Raw genomic sequence first — 18504 nt, forward strand, 5'->3', positions numbered from 1 at the left:
GGCTGTTCACTTCCTGTGCTGTGGTTCTGCAAGCTGTCCGTCCCTGGTGTCCGTTACTCAGCCTCACATGGTGAGGGGGCCCACGATCAGTTCCTTTCTGAAAATATTAATGTGAGCACAGACCTCGGTAAGCTTCCGCTCAGAACACCCTCACCTCATGCCTGAACCAACTGAAAATGAACTGCCTGTGCAAACCTTCCTGCTTGTGCTTTATATATATATATATATATATATAGAGAGAGAGAGAGAGAGAGAGAGAGAGAAAATGCTATATTCTGGGATTTTTGCTACTGCTGGTAGACCATATGACCATACTCTTCCTTAATTCCAATATCATAAGTTACACTGTAAATATAAGCGAAAAAGTTTTTACCGAGGATACAGATGTAGCCATGCCAGAACAGCAGCAAAATAATATCCCAGTGAGCACCACTTGATCAATTGTGAGGAATTGGAAGCTGAATCATACCACCCCGGCACTGCCTTGACAGTTGTCGCTCTGAACTTCTGAACAAGAAGTGGACTCTAAAGGAAAGCCACAGAGAGGCCAACAATCACTTTGAAGGAGCCGCAGAGTTCAGAGACTAAAACTGCAGTGGACCACAATTGTATGTCAAATATCCAAGCCTTATACATTTTCAGACTCCTCAGGCCTTGTACTCATAAAACATGTTCTCCTCCAATCAAATGGATAAAGATCTGAAAGCTACTGAGCACAGCAACCAGGAAGTAAACAGAGGAGGTCAAAATGAGATCCAAACACCCTAAATTAAAGAACTACTTGTATGCTGGTAAGACAGGTAAATCAAAACCTGTCAAACTTGCATAAGGCTTGTTTAGATGTTGCTTTGAACAGGACACATCATTCTGTTGTGAGGAGGGGTTTCCTTATGATGATCATGTGTGTATGTGGGTGTTGCTGCACAGTAGAACAGTGCGCCACCATTCCAGAGTCTGCTAAATCTTCCTGAAGGTCTTATGCAGTCAAATCATACAAGCAGATTTCTCTGGAAGTTTTCTTGGTCTTTCAGACCTCTACTTGACCTCCACTCTTCCTGTGAATTGCCATTTATTTATTACATTAATTGGGAAATAATTGAGGAAACGAAGAACTGTCTTCTGCTTTCTGGGCATCGATTACTTTCATTTTCCAATGGCTGCTGGTTGTTGGGACAAGGTTTGAGGAGTCAAAGTATTCATAAAGCTTTGACATTTGTATAATCTGGCAATGATGATTGTGAACAAGCCACAGTCCTAATGAGCTAATTACGGTCTAATACGTTTGTAAAGGTTAGAAAGATAAAAATCTTAAATCTCTTTGTACTAAAACATTTGCATGGTGTTCTTTCCTTTTGCACCTGAAAGTCTGTAATAATTGTCTATTCACAATAACAGAAGTGTTGATTAGTGGCTGTATATGTGTAGACATGTTTCCTATATTCTAAAGGAATTCTCTTTAAAAATAGCACTACTATACATATTTTGAAAAAGGGATTTTAAAACTTGAGGAAAAAAAATTACAGATCTTGAAGATAATGCTGAATGAATATATGTGTAACATATTACAAAGCCTCCCCAGATAAAACTAATCTGATCTTAAGAGGCCTTAAGCAAGTTTTCTGCAGGAAAGCTCTTTAGCCAGTTCTGAAGCCTTTCCCACAGAAAAGTCAGATCTGAACAAATGCATGTTTCAGTTTCAGTAATGGAATTACATTTCCGCTTGTTTGCAGTTTAATTTTTTTTTTTACAGTATCTAATGATCAGTTTGTGTTCCCCACCAACGTCTCATGACACCATGTGACTCCGTTGTGAGAAATGTGATATCATTGCAGTTACTGAGAGGAAGAGTCACATGTTTCATAAAATCAACTGATGTAGTACAAGAAACATGGTCAGATAATGTTATTGTGAGTATCTGAACAGTATACAGCACAGTCCACTTTTCATAGTATATAATGGATATCATTTTATAGCACTGAACAACTGTATGCATCATGAAAAATATTAATATGATTATAAATTAAATATATGTCTATCAATATACTGTGTATCATAAAAAAATATTTCAGCTGCTGCTCATATCTGGTTCAGCAGTAAGAAATTAGGCTGCTATGTTTTTTTATTTATTTTTGGCCCAAAATTAACCCTGACTATTAAGGGCTAAACCCAACGGGGTGGCAGCTGCGGCCTCTGCCTGAGCTCTCCAGTTTCTCTTTCTCTCTTTGCTCAAACCGCCATGACCCAGAGTATCACCACAGCGGTATTCTGGTTACACTCTGGTTTAGCCTGCACGCTCTGCTTTCAACATGCTCAATGTATACGCACGTACAGCCAGGAGGGTTCCCATGCTTCATAACTGCATGCTTTGTTTTGTGTTCTTTCTGCTTCTTTTTTTCTTCTTCTGCCCTGAAATGAGTCACAATGTCCAGGAAAAACCTAGAGAAGCTTTGGAAGTGGGGAGCTGAGTTCGATGGCTTAGGTAAAGCGGTCTAACCTCTTTATCGCCTTTGAGGCCCTGTCAAACTTGACGCTGCAGCCTCAATTTGGTCTCTGTGGAAGCTTACCATAGCCACATTGGACCACCTTATGTGGCACACCACTAGGACAGAGGTCACATCCTTTTTTTTCTCCTCTTCCTGGTAAAAGCTGTTTTTTCATGACCTGAGTTGTTGACAGGCTTTAGAGTAACATACTTACTGAAAGGAGAATGTAATGTAAGTCATGATCAACATGCATAGTGTTATATTGTTCCACAAAAACCTCTTAAATTTCAAAGGAAGTCAATGTAAAAAGATTTGACTTTTTTGGAACCATTTCTATTGGTCCATTCATCATGACATTGTTAGATTCAGATAATGTCAAAAAGTGAAGATACAAGGTTTTTGTGTAACAGCGATGATATGCCAGAAAAGCAGCATGTTGCCAGGGTAAGGGTTCAAGGTATCTAGGTATATGATTTGATATAATGGCATGGTGTCTCATTCTAAGATTCCAGCAACAATATGGTTTGCCTTATGTTTATGTGGTAAAATTCCATTTTCAGTTTATTAGAGAATTGCAGCGTCCAATATTTGATGCAAAATATGGGCTTTATGTAGTGAAACTTTTATTCTGGTACCCTCAGGCGGTCCTCATTTATGCTTCAACTTCAGAGCAAGAATCTGGAGGTCCACTGCCCAATTCTGGTTCTGGAGTAGTTCAAACCCTAATCTAACACATCTAATTGAGGTACTGAAGGCCTTCTATAGTATATGACTACAATAGCCTGATGTGTTAGATATGAACACTCCAGCATGGTGTCCAGGACCAGGATTGAGAACTGCTGAGCTAATATGTAAGCCCAAAGCTAATGTGCTCAAATGAAACACTGTATTATGGCGCATTAACATTTACATTTATGGCATTTAGCAGACGCTCTTATCCAGAGCGACTTACAAGGTGGGCCAATGTAGTGTTAGGAGTCTTGCCCAGGGACTCTTATTGGTGTAGCGCAGCATAGTCACCCAGACCGGGAATCGAACCCTGGTCTCCCACATGGTGTTGTTGTAACGCAATGGTAGGTGGTGGTGTTATCTGTTGCGCCACACCAACCACTTAAGGATGCACTACAACAGTTGTGCAAACATCATATGTATATATCTCAGTGGGAGATGTTTTAGTACGAGCTTGTAAACTATAACAGCGAACACTGGTGATGCCACAGCCATCCGTGGCGTCACAGAATTAGCCTGGCTTTCTAGGTGGGTAGGCTGGAAACATTTCCGCACAGCACAGGCAGCCATAAGTGTTCTCCAAGCATGTTGTACTGTCCTGCAACTGTACAGTTTGAAAAGACGTTGTTGGCTAACTGCATCTGACTCAGAGGAAGCACATGCTAGCCTTCACCAGTTTGAAAAACACTGCGTTATAATGCTTAAATGATGCATCCACAGCCCAGTCCAGGTTCTGGAAAGCTATCCCCCTGGAGAGTTTAGCTCTAACTCTAATCTATCGCATTTGATCCAGGTACTCAGGGCCTTCTGTGGCATCTTGAATAGTATTGCCAGGTGTGTTGGATCTGACTTCTCCAGGGTGGTCTCCAGGACCAGTGCTCTCAGCACTGTTTGATAGAGGGGGTCTTAGCTAGTGGATAGGAACTGTCTTAACATAAAATATGCTAGCTGTCACATGTGCTCATACTGACCACCTATACATGAGTGCATCATAAGAGCTTCATGCTGGACGTGCTAATGCGATGATGATACAAAACCTACCATGTTTCTGCTGAGTGAGTGAGGAAGCCAGGCAAGCGGCAAAGCTTTTGGAGATACATTGACCAGATAAAGAAAAAAGATAGAGCCTGGCCACCTACTGCAGCTGCCTCATGAGAAGTTAGCATGGAGTGAAACCTCAGCCCCACCACCCATTTCTCTGAGACCTAGAACTGGGCAGTTGCTACAGATCTCAGCAAAACAGGAAATTTCATGTTTCCTCTGCAGCTTTCGGCAACTGTTTGCAACACACAACTTCTGCGCACACATTTGAACATTGTGCATCACAGTGTTCACACGCATGCACACATACACATATAAATATACACAGAAAAAGAGATGTCATGCAACAGTGCTTTCTCTGGCATACAAAGAAGTAGTGCAAGTGTCAGAAAACTGAAGGCAATCACACATTTAAACTGGTTAAGAAGCAAACCGCAGGGTATGGTTTCACATAAGTCTGCTCGATCAAAACTCCCAGTATGTTTCTGACTCATCTGGCTGCGGCCTACCTGACACCATCAAGAAATGGTTGGGGGAAATATGGGCAAACTTAATAACCTCCAGTACATCAGTGTACAGTTAAGGGTAAAAGAGGCTAACGTTGGAAAAGATGTTTCTTTAATAGAAGCTTGTGTGAAGATAAATATCCATAACCCATCAAATGTAGAATTTTACTTGTTAAAATACAATCACTTAAAATGGCTAATGCTCTACTTTCAGGCTTGTATGCTTTGTTGGGAAAGCGAACGTTTGAACATTGAAACATGTGGAATAACTAAACAAGAAAGTAAATACAACAGAAAATCAACTGTCAATAGATTTTTTTTAAAAGCGTTTTCCAATGTAACTGACCAAATTAGATTTAAACTGTTGGACTAAGACCTTGTATTTTCAGAGTGGCAAATTTACAGGAAGAGGTAAAAAAAAGTCTTAACTTTCAATGGAAGTCAATGAAAAAATATTTTTTTCCTCGTCATTTTGGAGCATTTCTATTGGTAATTTGAACACAAAGTAAAGTGATTCTGGCAGTTGTCCATTTTGTCATATATATGACAAATGGACATATATATATATATATATATATATATATATATATATATATATATATATATATATATATATGTAAATTATATATATATATGTATATTATAAATAAATATACACACACATATGGCAAAAAGTAATTGTCAGTTTCTTGCGGTAATGATACAAACTATATATATAGTTTGTATCATTACCACAAGAAACTGATAATTACTTTTTGCCATATGTGTGTGTATATTTATATACACATATAATTCTGTTGTTTTGGTTCACTTCCTTAAAATTTAAACCATAATTAAAGTTAAAGTTGACATGCATGACACTTTTTTATTAAAAGACATGTATACATGTTGCAGTAACAACAGGCATGACATAAAAGACAAAAATATGTATTAATTTAGATGTATTTTGCTTTATCTGCATAATGATTATGATTTAAAAACTGGTTAACATGGTTTAGGCTGTTTTGTGAGAATGATCCAGATTTTGAACTGATTTAGAACTGAGTTCAATAACTTTGATTGAGTTTTACACTCAGATTGTGACAATATTCCTCATTTTAGTGCATTTGCTGTCTGATCGCCGTATAACTTTGGGCTACTTGGATGAAAACGATGGCAGAAAAATGTAGATCATTTCTACTTTTTGAAATGGAGCGGCAAAGAAATATTCTCAAATGCGATGTGGTAAGCTTACGAAATATTCGGTGAATGTAAAACTTGGAATCACTGCCCTCAACATATCTTAACAGTAGTGATATCTCAGCAACAGAACACTTACAGTCAAGATGAAAGCCATCTCCCCATATTCCCTAGCTGATGATTCACAGGCTTTATGTATGTGGCACAGTTGGTACTCCAGTAGACTCTAGGTTTATAAATGGTTGAGGAAAACAGACTTGGTTGTTATGAAGCAACAAACCCTTTCACTTAACAGGACTTTAAAATGTTTACATAAAAATGCCTGTAGGAAAGATTTAAGCAGAAATAACTTGTTCACATTTGATAACCAAGACTAACAGTTGGGTGTGTTTATCATGCGTTAGCTAAAAAAGGAACTTGCAGTTGCTTTATTACAAAGAAAAAGTCTGTGATTTTCAGTCCACAGAGGACAGAAAAAGTGTCACTGTTCCACACTCTGTAGTTTTATTTGAGCAGATTTACAAAGGCCATGTTAGTTTAGTACGACGTGGGCCTCCAACATCTCTTTTTAATTGCGCGTGGCAGCACTTTTGGCCTGAAGGTGAGGAAATAAATGACTAAGATCCCCACCAGGGATACACAAACAGATAAAAACAGCAGAATGTACCAGAAAATGGAATCCTCTGTGCTGCGACTGCCACACTCAATGGAGTTGAAAAGCATGGCTTTTCGACTCCGTTGGTGTAGGTCTGTACATGTAACCTCTGAGAGATCAACAGCATGAAGGGCCGTAGATTCCTTAAACGTCTTGTACCACTCTAACTGGCAGCAATTAAAAGCGTTTCCATTAACATAGACAGCTTGAACTTTTTCCGCAAGTGCTGTGGCATATTCTGATTGAATGGTCGACAGCAAGTTATCCCTCAAGTCCAGGAGCTTCAGGTTCAGTGTCATAAGGGATTTTGGAAGCTCCCATATTGAGTTCCTGGAGATGTTTAGGAATTTCAAGTGTCTATATGGAGAGAAGTCAAAGTTTTGCAAGCCTGTGTTGCTGAGTCCCAGATGCTGCAAGGTTCCAACGAGACTTGATAAGCAGTCTTGATCAATGGCCAAGTCTGGATTGTTAGACAGTTCGAGGTGTGTTAGTGGTGTACCTTCAAAAACAGAAGGTGGCAAACTTTGTATGCTACAACCAGCAATGTAGAGCTGCTTCAAGGAGGAAAGATTTGTCCAAACAGCGCAAACTGGAGAATCTGAGTCACTGACCTCTCTAGGATGACAAACACCTACAGTGTTATAACTGAGGTCAACAGTACTGAGACTGGGAAGAGTAGTGAAGACTCTAGGGGGGAGCATCTGGAGGTCATTTGAGCTCAAGTTGAGATGCGTGAGGTTACTGAGTTCATTGGCTGAGCTTGGCTGTGCATGCAGCTCGGTCAGTCTATTGTTACTCACATCCAGTTCATATAGAGTGACAGGCATATCTGCCACAGTAAGGTTGAGGGACTGCAAGCAGTTGCTTCTCAGCCTCAGCCAGTAAAGGTGAGGCATTTTCTGTAGGAATCCCTCAGGGAAGAATCTCAACTGGTTCCCACTGAGATCCAGCAATTCCACAGAAGAGATATCTCCATGAAGGCTCTCGTCCCAGAGCTCTACTGTGACATTGCTGGCGTTTTTGCCCATATTGTAATACTCAACACTAGTGGTCCAGTTTGAGGAGTTGTTCTCAGCGAGATGACTGTAAAAGCTGATCTGGTTATTGGACAGTAACAAAGTCTTAATGCGACTGTGGGTGGGAAGGAAGGGGAAAAACAAGAGCTGGTTATCGGACAAATCCAGCGTCTCCAGTTGAAAGGTCTCTGGGAGGTCTGGATTAGTTATAAACCATTCAATAATGTTGTGGCTGGCATTCAGCACCACCAGCTGGGTCATTTCAAACTTCACCAAGCACGGCAGCGAGTTGAAGGCCAAGTTTAGCCGCCGAAGCTTTTTCATGTGATCAAACGCCCCGTCGATTTCAAACAGCATATTCCTTTCTAGATTCAGCTCTTTCAGTTGGTGAAGGTCTTTGAACGTGGACTCGTCTAACCTGAGCAGAACGTTCCCGGATAAGTACAGGAACTCTAAAGATGTGAGATTCTGTAGCAGGTCAGAAGCCATGTCCTCTGTGAGCCCATTACTAGATAGATCCAAAGTTCTCAGCCTGGTCAAAGCACTTAGAGACTGGGCAAACTGGTTGTGCCCATTGTGAAGCTCGTTGTTGGCCAAGTTGAGGCTCTCTATCAGTGGAGAACTGGAGAAAGCTTTCTCCTCAACAGTTTTTAACCTGTTGCCTGCGCAGCTGAAGAGGCGAAGGGAAGAATATCTTGAGAGACAGCCATTCTGTAACGTTAACACAAAGTTCTGATTTAAAAACAGCTCCTCTATTTGTTGCGGCAAGTTACTTGGAACGGAAGAGAGTCCAAAACTGTTGCACAGAGCCGTACTTTGAGCCTGTGGGGACAAAGAGAAAGAAACAGAAAGTAAGGGACACCATAAACAGTGAAAAGGCTCAATTTCTCAAAATACACAGCAAATGTAAGACATTTACAGTGATATAGTTCACATTAATACAGGGTATCATTCCAGATTTTACTTTCACTCAACATGAATAATCAACCCAATCGCTGTTGCTCATCTGGTTACTTTTCATTTGGAAACTTCTCACTGTGCCCTACTTGGTTTTACCTACTTTAGTATTTTACTATTACATTTCTGTCACAATGACAATTTACAAAACTCTAAATAAATTGTGAAATAGATAACAAAAACAGAACACTTACTGTTTATCTATTCTGTGAGGTCACTGACCACGTGTGCATTTGAGCAACCACGGCATATTCAATGTCTGATGTTAGCTTCTTTAGTTTACAATGCCTAACATTGTTAACAAACACTAGACATAGGAGGTCACCAATTTGACAAATTTTCTGATGTCCAAAACTTTCATTCATTTGCTTGAAAAATCTAAAAAAAGGCTACAAAAATGATTCAGTAAAATGGAGTTTATTTTTGTATTTATTGACTACAGGAAGTAAAACTATGTTGTAAACCACACTGATTTGGCTGCACACAACAAATTAAGATCTGGATGCATTTTAGGTGGGTTTAGAGATGTATTTACAGAAATGAGATGAGTTCTGTGTTTGCTAGAAGCATCAAAATAGCATCTTCACCTTTAAAGCAAATATCACACATCTTTTCTGACCAACTGCATATAGGGGAAAGGCTAAATCATGTTAATTAGATTGTTAGCTGACCTAGTACTTTTTGTAATGGTGACACTCAAGGTTTTGAAAAAAATGAAAGAAAAATTGAATATTGCACCATATTTTATAGACGTCAAAAATGATATATGTTTTGTTGCAAATGTATACAAATAAATCTTGTTGTATTCATTTCTAAGGGTTGATGAGATAGAAAGAAATATATCACAATAAATAATTATTTGGGGTTTTCCCCCCAGGTTTCTGAACATGTTCAAATGGACCAGCCAAACTGCAGTGCTACATTTAAAAAAAGACCACTGAAAGCTGCCTGACACCTTTGCCTGATATACCTGTATTTTTCCCCTCTGAAATACAATAAATGTATAGTATATGATAGCATAATGGGCAAGCATCCAACCAGCTAATTATTAGTATGTATTTACACAGTTACAATAACCTGATTGTTGTTGTTGTTTATAGGCTCCCTATAATTGGTCTAAATAGTTTTTTATAATACATTATTGTAATGTACTCAAAATATAGGTGTAACAAATTTCACAATGCCCTAAAACAGTATATATGAAGACATACAACAGCAGGGACCACCTGAAATAAATAAGCATCAGGTTATAAGTGCATAATGGAAGAACAACAGGTTGTAGTTGTAGTCATTATCTGAGAAACACTGCAGATTCACATATTTCGAATTTTGTATTATGATAATTATGAAATTCAAATATTATTGTAGAGGTGATATAACAAATATTTGGGCACTTGTTTAGAGGTATACCACCAAGTATTCAAAGCCTGTAAAATGCTGGTTGGGCCAGCCATATTAATGTCACCAATATTTTTACAGTACAAAATCCGACTGGGACAATACATAACATTAACGTGTTTTGTGACACCTTTAATTCAGAAATGCGAATAATCAATAGTAAATAATAATGGACAAGCATAACATATATACAGACATAACAGTCATTTTGCTCAGCCTTTGATATGCCCATAGTGATGTTTTTTTCCAAGTCAAATGTGTGTGTGATTTTCCATCTTTTTCAAATGTAAGGCTGTATTTCTTACCAGTCTGCAGGGAGTGATGTTTGGATGGCTGAGGACCAGCAGCATGGGCACTAAGATAAAGTACAGCAACGCTGGGAGGACGCTGAGGACCGGCATCTTACCATACTCGCTAAGAGGGAGGGACAAGTTGGAATTAGGTCAATTAGTGTTCAAGAGACTTGTGCCAAACAAATGAAGACAGAAGAGAACTCAACAATGCACCTCCACTACTGTGCACAATTCAGTAACCATGCTTCATTTCTTTCATTTCAAGCTGAAACAGCTGATAAGTTCAAGCTTGACTTCCTTTTTTCAGGAGCTATTTCCGAAGACATTATATATAACGCAGTGTACTTGCCTATGGAAGCGGAAATTCAAAGGAAAAAAAGTTTAAATGGAAATGACAATGTACAGAGAAAATGGGATTCACTAACAACTGCACAAGATCTGGTCGACCACCAAAACTGCTACTATCAGATACAGCACTCAAAGCTGATACAACAAAATGCAGATACAGAAAAATCTGGTTCTCCACACATTTTTGCTAGCGTGAAATCTTAAGTCTGATTATTCTAAATGTGCTGTCAGAGACCCTTAGACAGTCCAGATTTTTGCTCCAATCCAACTCAAAACACATGGGGATTGAGCAAAATAATTGACCATCTCAGAGGCCTGAAAACAAAACTCTAGTGGAAACCAAAGACATGTCAATCAATTAAATTCCATTAGAAAGGGCATTCAGAATGTAAACTGCAATAATATAACCATATTGAATTGTGATATTGTGATATTATTGTAAACTGCAACAAATGTTAGGTAAATGTGGTGAACTTTTAGATTTTACATTAGCTGTATTGACTCATTCCTCAACTGCAAGCACTGTTACTTTAGCCAAATAATGAATCAATTAGAAGAATTAGGGGGAAACGGTATGTATAAACTAGCTGAAGAACTGAGTTCTCCACAGACTGTGGTGGAACTTTGTACTCAACTATCAACAATATCAATGCTTCCTAGATAAGATTCTTCTGTTTCTCTGATTATTTTCCAGAATTTGTCTTCAGCTTAAACATTTCAAATATGAAGAAATAAGATGTGAAATCGAACTAAAACAATAAAATAAAATAAAATAAAGAATGGTCAAAGATGAAATAAGCCAGTCAGCTACTTGTTACTGTTATTTTTCTTGCTGTTTATAGGCTATATGTAATTGGTCTAAATAGTTTTATTTATACATTTATTTATATTTATATTTTACCGTTGTTAAAGCAATTGAAGTATAAATTCTAAGGTAATTCAACATTTAATTGTTTTGCATGTACCTGACTATAAAAGTGTCAATGGAAATGAACATATAGACTACCTTGAGTAGTAATATTAGTTACTCTGGCAACTCAGAAAACAAGCAATTCATGGCCCACTTACTACTTTCATTCATCCAAAATGACGGTGATGACTTTGCCCAAACCTGGGTTCTGGAATGCATCTTCAGTTGGCTACAGTCGGGCCAGTTTTGGCCAAAATATAAATGTGAAGTTTCAATGCCATGAAAAACTTTACATATGGCTTTTACAGCTGTGTCCATTTGGGCTGTGTTTGGCCGAAAATCATCTACTTTATTCTAATTAATATAAAAGCAATTCACATTCTTGTTTTTATTCTTGTACACACTGCACTTACTAGTTTGACGTTTGCCCACGAGGGAACTGTATTATTCAGATAGAGAGTATGCTAGGCTATTTTAACACAAACACTTGTACACATAATGACACGGAGAAGTTGTTATGAACTAATCTTAGGATCAGAAATGTGTGACTAATATAGACGGCCAATATTTACATATCACAGTCATTCAGATCTTATACCAAGTAATATTATGACACCAATGCCAGTGCTTTTATGTATTATGAGCCCTTTAAAAAAAAATCTAAGCATCAACGACACGGTCAGTTTTTAATAAAAAACAAAAAGAATATAAATATTTAATTTAGTAATTGGTGTATGCAAGTCATCGGTTGGCAAGTATAAGCAAGTCTTTTGGCCAAACACATCAAGTACATGTTACGTATTACAAGTTTTAAGTTTCATGTTAGTGAGCCGAATATTCTAAAATGTAAGAAATGCATTTTAAGACTGCTTTTAAAAAGGCATTATGGAAACCATTACTTAAGCCAAAGACATCACTCCGCCAACACAGGTTAAAAATAATTCAGAAATGGTTGACATTTAAAATGTCTATAGTTCTGGCTGAAATCAATGGCTGTCACATTTATAATTTTAGGACTGAACATTTGAAACATTAAGTGTAAAATTAACATGACTATATCAAAAGAATCCCAGTCCGTTTTGTTGGTTTTATTATAACTGAAGCACTTGAGCATTGAAGCAAATGGAGCATGTGAACGCCTACTGCTACTGGAACAAAACATCAACCGCCAGTGTAAATAACAGAGAGCAATGAATTTAATAAACTTTTTAGGTTATTTTATCTCACAGTTATTTATGAAAAGCCATTCCTGTAAGATTTTAAATTACCTACATCAAATGTTAGATTTTTTTTTTTATTTTACCTAATTTTCTCCAGAAAATTATGCACTCTCATTATTTTGGTCTATTTTAATGACTTATTTAATGATTATAACCTGTTTTGTCAAAACTACTTCTTTCTCATTATTACTTTTATAATATTTAGACCAATATTGTCAAAGTAATGACATTTTATTATCTATTTTGACACAATAATGACATTTGCTTATGTCTCTGACAAGTTTTCTTATGATTATGATGACCTATTTTATCCAAATAGTGACTTAATTTGTCAAAGTAATAACTACATGCTGGAGATTTTGATTTTTTGTAATACCTTAATATTTCTTTTTATTAACTACTGCACCTTTATTGTCATTATTATCCACTTGTACCTGTTCTCTTCGCACCTTGAAAAGCTGGGATTAAAGCGCATGGTCAACCATGTTATAGAATCCACAGTGTAAACAGGGTGAAGGGCCTTGCTCAAGGACCCAACAGTGGCAGCTTAGCGGACATGGGCATCAAACCCACAAGCCGACACTCAACAATCCAGCTCTCTAACCAATGAGCCACCACTGTTTAAGATTCTGACTGATTTTGTTGAATTATTGACCACCAAAAGAATCCAAGTCCACTCTCAGGTATTTTTTTACAAGCTTGGACAGAGTTTGACTAAGGCAGGGGACTCGAGTCCCCAACTCTGACGCTTAGCTTAGTGTGAGGACTCTCAAAACAGAAGCGTCAGAATCGAACTAAGGTATCGATTCACCCACATTGACCAATTCCTAGTTAACTAAAGAGCATCGCAGAGCTTAGCGTTCAGACCTCTCCTAACGCACCGATCATAACGAGTCCCCAGAAGTTAAACTGAGAAGGTTTTAGAAGGGAAAGTTAAAGTTCTATCCGCTCGTCGTTTGCACAACGCAGCCCTGATTCGTACTCAACTGTTGACTGTCTGTTGACATTCACACACCCTAAAGTGTGTGGTAGTGACCTGCTACACCATTTAAGGTGGAGCAGAAAATCATATAATAATCAAAATAAGAAAGCAGTCATTTTTTTTAATGCACTTCAGCGCGTTCCTCAAGCCTGCGCCCCCTGCTACCCACGCGCATCTCCAGACTCTGCTGTGGGTTGAATAGAAGTGAATGAGGTTGGTAGGCGCATGCTCTTACCCCTCCGGGCTGCTTTGCGTCCTCCGCGCAGCTGCACCGTTCCCCGCACACCATTTCCCCGTGCTCGGCGAGCAACTGGGCGTGTGACCAGCTCCCTCGGACGAACCAAGTGCTTTGACATCTGCACCCCTTGCAAGCGCCTTTTAGTTATTTGCGGAAGCAAGAGAGCAACGGAAGCCGAGTCACATGTGGCCTGCAGAGATAGAGGCTTCGCAGTGCACGGTCAGACAAGATGCAGAGAGTTGCACAAACCTCGACAAACCGGGCCAGCGTGCAGCACGACACACCAAAATGACCCTGCAGTTTGTGCACCATTGCAGTTTGTGCACCTCTGAGCATTTACACTACTGGTCATCACGTGAGGCCCTGGACAGTCTCTCAGTTTGGTCTTCGATGGACATGCAGCACTGAATACATAGACCAGCAACACACTTTAACGTTGCTTTCAGTCTTTCTCCCAAGTCTGTTATATTAGCAGTGAGATTTAGCAGACCACAAGAACCTGTGTAAGGAACACACCCATGCCACCCACCACTGGTTTCGCTCATCAGATACTACTGAAGAGGAAACCACGGAGAGCTCACACCCTTCCTGTCAAAAGCTGCACTCAACTTTGCTCACAAGAAAGCTGGTTTCTACCGCCTTCATGCTTCAGCGCTTGCACATTTCAGCCCGTGTGAAACCTGTCACATCAGTCCTCCCTCGTCAGCACCATGGTGTTAACCGATGGGGCCTAGGAACAAAGCATGTTTCTGCTCACTGCATTCGAGGAGGCCTGATCTGCACTAGAGGACTGCGGTGTACGACTTGACTAATTGTTACTAACTTCTATTACTGAAGAACAGCCCCACCAGTTTGTACAGACGTCCCTGTAGTTACTGAGCAATACGCCTTAGTGGGTATTAGGCCTTGGAGTGTTAGGGGGTTAATGATGCTGCTTGATCCAGAAAAGCTTTCCGATCTTAATAAATCAAAATATCTGCATCCAAATGAATCTGGCTAGTAAAACGTGGAAATTGCAAATTTATTTTTTTAAGTATATTGATATACTTAATTTATTAAGTATAATGAAGATAGCGGGGCGGCAGGTCCCGTAGGAGACGCTGTTGCTTTTGCTTCTCTCTGGCTAATGGCAGAGGTGTTGGAAATGAGACCGGACACTGATTAAAATAAGAGTGGGAGTTCTCGTAACGCTAAGCATGGCCTCCGCCAATCACCTCGCTAGTTACACAGCGAGCGGAGGAACCCCGGCTCAATCACAGTAGCCAGAGCAAGCCCAAAAAGTCACCATAATAATTCATAACGTATCTGCAGTTACCATGACCAGCTCGCAGTCACACAACTGCTGCACCATTTAAAGTGGGAATTATCATATGGAAGTTATCATATTCCTTTCTGGGTTTAGTTTATGTGTCTTGTTTATTGTGGTCCTGTTTTAAAGGATATGAAGCTGGTGTAGATCTGGACGTTGTAAAGGCACATGCTTTTGTGACTGAGGTTTAATATCTCTCAGTTCCTCAACCTTTAGATGAATATACGATTTTTTATTAGGAGAGGCAGCAGCTCAGAGGGCCAGCCAGACGAGAAGACTTTGCCTGTTCATTCGAATGAGAAGGAACCCAAGAACTATTATTACTATTCCTTGATAGGACGTTTATGCAAATTGGGTCCATTCTTACAACAAAAACAGTCACTTGACTAACTAACTATCCATCTAGTTAAAACCAGAAGTTTACATACACTATATAAAAAGACACGTGCATTTTTGTCTCACTGTCTGACATGAATTTAGAATAAACCTTTTGGTTTAAGGTCAATAAGTATTACCAAAATTATTTATATTTGCTAAATGCCAGAATAATGAGAGAGGGCATTTTTAAGGCAAATTTATTACTTTTTTTTTTTTACTTCAAAAGTTTAAATACATTTCATTAGTATTTGGTACCATTGCTCTTAAACTGTATGACTTGGGTCAAATGTGTTTTACAGTTAGGATGGTGTTCTCAGGCTTGCAAGCTTCCCCCTTTTTCCCTCCAAATGAACAGATGGTCATTATGGCAAAACAGTTACATTTCAGTTTCTTCAAACCACAGGACATGTCTCCAAAAATGAAGGTATTTGTCCTTGTGTGCATTTGAAAATATTAATCTGGTTTTTTTATATTTCTTGAGTGATGGCCTCTTTCTGGCAGAGTGGCCTTTCAGCCCATGTCGATACAGTACTCGTTTCACTGTAAATAATGACACACTCTTACCAGCTTCAGCCAGCATCTTCACAAGGACTTTAACTTTTGTTCTTGGGCTGATTTGGGTACATTTCGGACTAAAGCACATTCATCTCTGGGGCACAGAACCTGTCTCCTTCCTGAGCGGCATAATGGCTGGACATTCCCATCTTGTTTGTACTTGCGTATAATTGTTTGTACAGATAAACGAGGCTCCTTCAGGCATCTGGAAATTGCACCTAAGGATGAGCCAGAGTTGTGCAAGTGCACAGTTCTCTTTCTGATATCTTGGCTGATTTCTTTCGACTTTCCCATGATGTTACACAAAGAAGCAGTGTGTTTCAGGTGTGCCTTAAAATACATCCACAGGTGTGCCTCTAATTAACTCAGATGTTGCCACTAAACCTATCAGAAGCTTCCAAAGACATGACATCGTCATATGAGCTGTCCCAAATTGTTTAAAGGCACAGTAATCTCAGTGTATTTAAACATTTGACCTAGAAGAAAGTAATTTTAAAAATGCCTTAAAAATTCCCTCTCTCATTATTCTGGCATTTAGCAAATAGAAATAATTAAATTCATGTCAGACAGTTTGAAAATACCATTTTTCATACCGTTGTACTATACAGTTACATATTGTCAATATTACAGCTCATAATACTACCATTGGTTTTCTTAAACCCTACACCACCCTACTTGAAATTACCTAAATAAATGTGAAATAAATGTAGTCTTTTTTTTTATTCCTAAAATTTCTAAATCTTACAAAAAAATAAGTCTTTGAAATATAGCAGTTTGAAATAAACATGCTTTTATTTAGCTACTTAAGTTTTTAAAAGCTATTTTTATTTATTATTAGCCAGCACAGAAATGGTGCTCGGTACCTTGTTTATAAACAAATGCAAATACCACAAAACTAAATTGGAACTGTCAGTGTGGTTCTTGCGCTCGGAGTTCCACGAATGTGAATACAAAAACACGCCACTGTCCACTTCCTTTAGTGTTTGTAGTTTTAAAAATACAGTGCCAGTGCTGCCACATTGCTGCTTGAAATCCCTGATTTGGTTTTAGAATCATTCTGAACAGACTGTTAACAGATGTTAAAATACAATACATTTTATTGACATTGGAAGTTAACTGGTTTTAAGCCAGAGCTGATTATGGCCTCCTTTGTTCCTCTGTTGAGCACTGTGTTCTTCTGTTGAGAAATGTTCACTTTTAGCAAAAGTAATCTGGTTACAAAGATTGATAATTCATAGTGTACATACAACCACTAAACCATGAAGAATGGAATTGGTGGTACACTGACCATGAATAGTGATGACAGACCCATTCAGAATTAAACAAATAAATCCATTCAGTGTGCTATGAGAGTTTCATCAATATACCATGTATTCACCTACCTATGAAGATGATCAGTGGCGCTCTATTCGTTTTCTGGAGTGTAATAAATTCCACCTCTCTTCAACCGCATGAACTGATGCATGTATGTATGTATGAAAATGCTCAGTGGATGTACAGAGCAAGCCAGCAGTAGAGGATTTCGATGAATGGGCTGTAGATACCCCCTTGTGGTGGCAAAGAAATAGACACACACACAGATAAATCTTTATTCCAATTCTTTTATACAGAAAGATGACAAATAAAGTACTATAGTATGATGAGCCACCAGAACAGCATCTGGAGGGCTGGAACAGGCCTTTCCTCCAAAGGATATTCCATTATTTAGTGTTCTAAAGATGATGAATGCTGTTGAACACTGTTAAGGCTATAGCATATGACTTACACCACTTACACTCATCAATCACCCCTTCAGTGATCCTTCAAGGCCTGTAGATGGGGACCATCATCACAATCTAGAGACACATGTTTAGTCACAGATTAAAGGTCAGTCAGAGTAACTTATAGTAATGTATTGATTTGCAGTGACCCTCCTTCCCTGCAACCTACATGGTTTCCCACTCCAGTCTTAAAGTATCTTCTGCTCTGCACTGTTTTTGTGCTCTTACACACCCACTTGGGCTCTAGAAGGACTTATTTAGTGTTGTGGATAGATCAGCAAAAGCCCCAAAGGGCCACAGATTTGCATATTTTATTATTAAAGACTTTTTTTAAGGATCTCTCAAGTTGGTAGCATGGTGGTGGCGGTGCCGGTAGGGCCTGTGGTTGTGGGTTTCCACCCACCTTCTAAAAACACATGGCAGGTGAACTGGCCATGCTAAATGGCCCCTAGGAGTGACTGGGCGACAGGGGGTGTGGTAGTCGGCGATGGACTCGTGCCCTGTCCAGGAGGTAGTCCAGTTGTTTTGGCTAGGCTCTGAAGCAGAT

The 18504-nt window shown here is 39.0% G+C and overlaps 1 protein-coding gene across 2 annotated transcripts; it reads right to left on the minus strand.

Moving 5' to 3' along the window:
* Window positions 1–5598: 5598 nt before the first annotated feature.
* nrros (negative regulator of reactive oxygen species) lies at window positions 5599–17597 on the minus strand. 2 transcript variants are annotated; one of them, XM_072680335.1, is made up of 3 exons: window positions 17580–17597; window positions 10270–10378; window positions 5599–8431 (listed from the first exon to the last, which is right to left on the minus strand). In XM_072680335.1, the coding sequence occupies exons 2-3, from the start codon at window positions 10363–10365 to the stop codon at window positions 6476–6478; spliced, it is 2052 nt and encodes a 683-aa protein (XP_072536436.1). In that variant the 5' UTR covers window positions 10366–10378; window positions 17580–17597; the 3' UTR covers window positions 5599–6475. The 2 variants fall into 2 exon arrangements, with proteins under 2 accessions (XP_072536436.1, XP_072536435.1); XM_072680334.1 differs by lacking the exon at window positions 17580–17597 and adding an exon at window positions 13953–14070.
* Between the last annotated feature and the right edge of the window lie 907 nt (window positions 17598–18504).

The sequence above is a fragment of the Salminus brasiliensis genome, chromosome 5 (genome assembly GCF_030463535.1).
Source record: "Salminus brasiliensis chromosome 5, fSalBra1.hap2, whole genome shotgun sequence".
NCBI classification, from domain to species: Eukaryota; Metazoa; Chordata; class Actinopteri; order Characiformes; family Bryconidae; genus Salminus; species Salminus brasiliensis.

What these genes read in the sequence shown, in the direction of transcription:
- nrros (XM_072680335.1), bottom strand. Translation starts at nt 10,365, where the DNA reads ATGCCGGTCCTCAGCGTCCTCCCAGCGTTGCTGTACTTTATCTTAGTG. An exon ending in ACATCACTCCCTGCAGACTG is followed by an intron (nt 8,432 to 10,269) that starts GTAAGAAATACA and finishes TTGTCCCCACAG; the next exon opens with GCTCAAAGTACGGCTCTGTG.